This window comes from Sphaeroforma arctica (genome assembly GCF_001186125.1).
Source record: "Sphaeroforma arctica JP610 unplaced genomic scaffold supercont1.2284, whole genome shotgun sequence".
Lineage (NCBI taxonomy): Eukaryota > Ichthyosporea > Ichthyophonida > Sphaeroforma > Sphaeroforma arctica.
In genome coordinates, this window is record NW_014038274.1 from 2,718 (window position 1) to 7,594 (window position 4,877).

At 45.1% G+C, this 4,877-nt stretch overlaps 1 protein-coding gene across 1 annotated transcript in view; it reads left to right on the plus strand.

The window, feature by feature from the left end:
• SARC_12410 (hypothetical protein) overlaps positions 1-4,709 on the plus strand; it is a gene marked incomplete at its 3' end in the record, with an annotated part of 6,479 nt that extends 1,770 nt beyond the window's left edge. Inside the window, exons 2-7 of the mRNA XM_014293485.1 lie at positions 241-440; positions 1,250-1,540; positions 2,167-2,335; positions 2,641-2,869; positions 3,120-3,251; positions 3,756-4,709. Of these exons, the coding sequence (XP_014148960.1) occupies positions 241-440; positions 1,250-1,540; positions 2,167-2,335; positions 2,641-2,869; positions 3,120-3,251; positions 3,756-4,709 (1,975 nt within the window). The remainder of the gene's footprint in view (positions 1-240; positions 441-1,249; positions 1,541-2,166; positions 2,336-2,640; positions 2,870-3,119; positions 3,252-3,755) is intronic.
• Positions 4,710-4,877: the final 168 nt, after the last annotated feature.

Sequence of the window (4,877 nt, forward strand, 5' to 3'; positions counted from 1 at the left end):
GTGTGTGTGTGTTATATAATATATATATATATATATATATATCATACCTATATATATATACATATTTATATATATAAATAAATATATATATATATATATATGTTTATGTTTATGTTTATGTTGATGTATATGTATATGTGTATATATTATCTGTCTGTAATACATCCTTCCCTGTATAAATTTTTCATTTCCATCACATACCACAACTCAATCCCGCACAATACACCCGCCTACCAACAGAGAATGCAGCCATACATTACCTTTGACAGGGGGCCATATCTCAGTGGTTGCCTCGCCATCGTCCGCGGCAGCTCAGCGATCGACCTCATCTCCCAACAACTTGGAAGTGATGACCTTCTCACTTTACAATACTGCGCCAGAGGTTTATTCCGGGCGATTGGTGGCCATGAACGACAATTATGTTGCCTACGGTGTTAAATGTATGTTGAGTGTGTGTTCATATATATGTGTGCAACATCTTGGCCGTCATGGCAATCTCACTATACACTACTGACCCAGAAGTCATTTCCGGGAAGTTTGTCTATGTGTGATAACTTTTGTTGCTCGCAGTGTCGCATGCATGCCTAGCACGGAGATTTATAAACATGAGAAACTTAGGAACGCTTCCTATGTCGACCTAGAATTTCACTTCTATGGATTGGAGAAGAAGGGTTTTACCGCAGTCCAGTGTACATAATTATTTATAAGTAGTTCTGGTTTTCCTGTTACACCCACAAGTGTACTACAACACCATAAAATGGAAGTCCTTCATATTTTTCATTATTTTATTGTGGTCCAGGGTGTCTATACTGCCATGGCTACATGTGTACACGCTGGCATGAGCTACATATCATGCCCAGACCCGTAACAACTTTCGATATACCAACACCTAAGGGTTGAACAAATCGAGTGATAGCATTTGCATACGCATATGATAGCCACCATGCATATATCATGAGCACACCGATATGGTCACACACACTGATAAATGCTGCCGTCGCTCATCACATCAGGGTTGGTTTTGGCTTGCGTATAGTATACAGCCACATCTCGCAGATGCGGACGATACAAGACGATATCACGCTTGTCAGGGCTGCGGTTCTCATACACTGATAGATACTAACGTCGCTATATATATTGTCGGTGGGGCTACCTGCGGCTTGTGTATACTACGAGTGGTGCAAGCCGATCTTCCGCTTGTCAGGGCCACGGTTCTCATAAATACTAACGTCCCTACATGTATTTTCAGTGCGGGCTGGGTACGGTGTTCGTATACTGCACCGCCACACCTCGCAGCGGGGAATGGTACGGGACCATCTCACGCCGTTGGTAGACATGGCGTTCATGGGCGATACGTCCGATGTCCTGGCGACTATGGACCAGACGGGGCATGTGATAGTCAGTGCTGTATCGAGTGGCGACGATGCCTCGGCGGATCTGATTGTGATGCGTGGGTGCCACATCTACGACGAGGACAACCAGCATGTCCCGCCGCAGAATGCCTTCAGTTCCGGCGCGCTCGCCTGGCTGTCGTGCGACGGTGTGTGTGTGTGTGTGTGTGTAGGTATCGGTCGTCTCGGTTATGTGGGCGTCTGTGGGGAGCGCCTTTGTTCAGTCTTGGTAATGTAAGCGTGCATCCTTGGTGCTTATGTGTGGTCTTGGCTATGGCAGCCTGTGTGTTGCTCTCTGTTTTGGTTCAAAATGTTGTATGGACTATTGCGACCCTCTGAATTTACCAGTACTGAATGCTTTCAATTCCGGGGCGCTGGCAAGGCTGTTGTGCAATTGTGTATGCAGAGTTGTTTGTGATCTCGACTGTGTATGCGTGTATGAGTGTGCCTCTGTGCCTGACTTCTAAGCGGGCACTCGTGTGTTGAGGTGCATAGGTTAGCGTGTGTATGTGCGCGCCTATATGTGCAAGAATCCTATGTGTATAAGGAAGACAAGCGGATTGTTCAGCTGATTGTGGTCTCGGGCTGTTGAACCGTGTGTGTGTGTGTTTGTGTGTTTTGGTTGATACTTTCAGTACGAAAAGTTTAGATGTATATGTAACACGCCTGTTTGCCACACTAACGGCATAGTTGTTCAATATGTATTAGCAATATTCACTTTTCATTGCGTGGATTCCTAAGACATACTGACATACTTTACCATTGTGAGCTGCAGGTCATGGCCGTCTACTGGTAGGAAGAAACGGGTCGCGTGCGTATGTGTGCGATGTCTCAGCTCTGCGCGAGGCTGTGGGAGAACAGCCCATCAACATTAGCGCAGGACTGTTCAACGGCATCCGATATGTACCGAACATCTCGAACGTGACGGCTGTGAGCCCAAATAGGTACCTACATCAGTGCTTGTAAGCACTGATTGTGTGTTAGGTGCACATTTTGTACATTTTAGCAACTATGTATATATTCATGTCATCGGTGTGTATACTCGAATTGTATTGCTCTGTGTACGTGTCGCACTCATTTTTTATATTATATGTAGACTTATGCATATCATGAGAAACTTATTAAGGTGTCGATTAGATTCCCACGTCCAATAAAGGCTTGCGCCTATTGAATGAGTCGTATCAACATATGCAAGTGTAGATGATCATCCAAACCTCAGTGTTGGTAAATTGACGCCATTGCCACACAGCGGTGGTACTGTTGCTCTCGCAGGGGCGGATGGCACGGTGTCCTTTATTGACAAGACGAGTTTGGATGTGGTTGCAATGACAACGGCGGCTAACCTTGGCTTGGACACGGTGGACCACATGAGTTTTCTCGACGAAAACCACGTGCTTATCTGTGGCAATTCCAACTCGCATGTGGTGCTTTATCATCTACAACAGCAGAGAGAGCTGCAGCGCTTGTCTTTTAAAGCTGTAAGTATAGTGAGCACAAGAATGTGCACACGCACAGTTTTTGACGTAGTGTTGTAAGTTTTGACAAAAAGTATTATGAATGAACATAGTCGTATAGGAAACTTTTGTTCGGATTCGTGCCTCCATAGATAGTCAATTTCCACATCATGTACGTGCTTATTCGCTATCATCATATAACCTTGTAACCTTGACGTCGATATGTGCATGTGAAATTGAAAGTATAGGCCTGCTTTACTTTACGCCCATACAGCCTGGAGGGGGAATGCCGAGCTTGTATGTGTCGGTAGATGCGTCCAACCAGTACATGTTACTGTCAGACACCCACGAGGCCACTCTCTATGTCGTCAGCTTCGCAGGTGCCGCCGAGAAGTCGTTTTCCCAAGTATGTTTGTCAGGCATCGTATCACATATATTTTTTCTCGGAATTCCATATTATTTCAGTATCGGTGGAACCCAGCTCCGAGTATTTAGAAGACTATTGGTTCGTGTAACATTAACTGTAACATAGACGGTTCAATTAAGACTGACTTGCATACGTTCTACTAACATGTTCTACAATTAATTAAAATTCGTATGTTTTTACATAGCGACGAACGCGTATATGGATATGTGAACAATTGCTAAGTAAGTGTATGTATATGTTTGGCATTAGTGTTTAGAACTGAATATATCTATCATGGTGGTTGGGTTTTAGAAAAGCAGAGACATACACTATCCAAAACACGGCCTATAGCTATAAATATACGACCTTTACTCCTATATATACATGATAATACGTATGCCCCACACACATAAATCTACATATATATACATATGTATGAACCAAAACACATCTCTATACTTATCCAATCATATGCACGGCAATCTCTATCCATTTCCATCTTAGATCCGGGAGTTCAACAGTACTCTGCCTATGCTGAGCTTTGTGTGTGCCGCAGCTACTGTGGGAGAAACTGAGGACATGAGTGACAACGCCGAATACAACCAGATGAAACAGGAAACACGTATTGTAGTATTCACAGCCCAATCAAAAGCCATGCAGCAGCTCACTCTACGTTTCCCGCCATCCTCAACCAATGAAAAGGCAGAGGTGGCCACGAACGCTGTTGACCAATCAGATAGCGAGGAAGTCGACGGAGTGTTGCAACAGACAGTGACCGCACTTACACCTGGCGCATTCACTCATGACGGCGGTGATAATACAGCTGTAGGTAGAGATAACAGCGGTAGGGATATCGATACGGTTATTCATGCCTCGGGAGACGGTTTGGAGTTAGAACAAAGTATGAGCGCCACAGAGGGCATTCCTGTGCTCACCCCCACAAATATCAGACAACAGAGCAATGAATCCACTCCCAGGCACTCACACACCCAGACACCCACTGGCACGATCACCCCAACTCCTTTACCCGAACAACCAGTACTACCCTCACTTGATGCACCTGGTGCACAAGGACGAGATAGAAGTACCGATCATCTCGTGGTAGCCTCCAATAGTCCCCCGCAGGTGCATGTGGCTGCCACCCAGGACAAGGCACACGCGCACACACAGCAGCTACAAGGAGTGACACAGCCAATTCAAAAACAATCACATGGTGGTAACTCCCCGTCACAAGCACACGCACGTGCACACGAACATGTCAACGCTATAGCCAATGCGAATGCAGGTGCGCAACCGCAGATACAGATACTTAAGAGAGGCGAGGATGCTGGCCAAGTGACCGCTGCGGCTACTCATTCTCCACCACCAAAGTCCGAATCGATACGGTTAGTGCATACAGATTCGCGCGTGTGTTTATTGTGCTTAAATATGATGTATGTGAACCGCAGGAAGGCGTAACAGATCATGTGCGCCTGCTGATTAAGTGTGAATGATGGGCGATGATAATTTGTCGACAACCGATACACCTCATACACGAGTGCTTGAATGTCGGTTGTTGTGCAGTTTGTTGTACACGCATGTATATATATATATATATATATATATATATATGTGTGTGTGTAATAA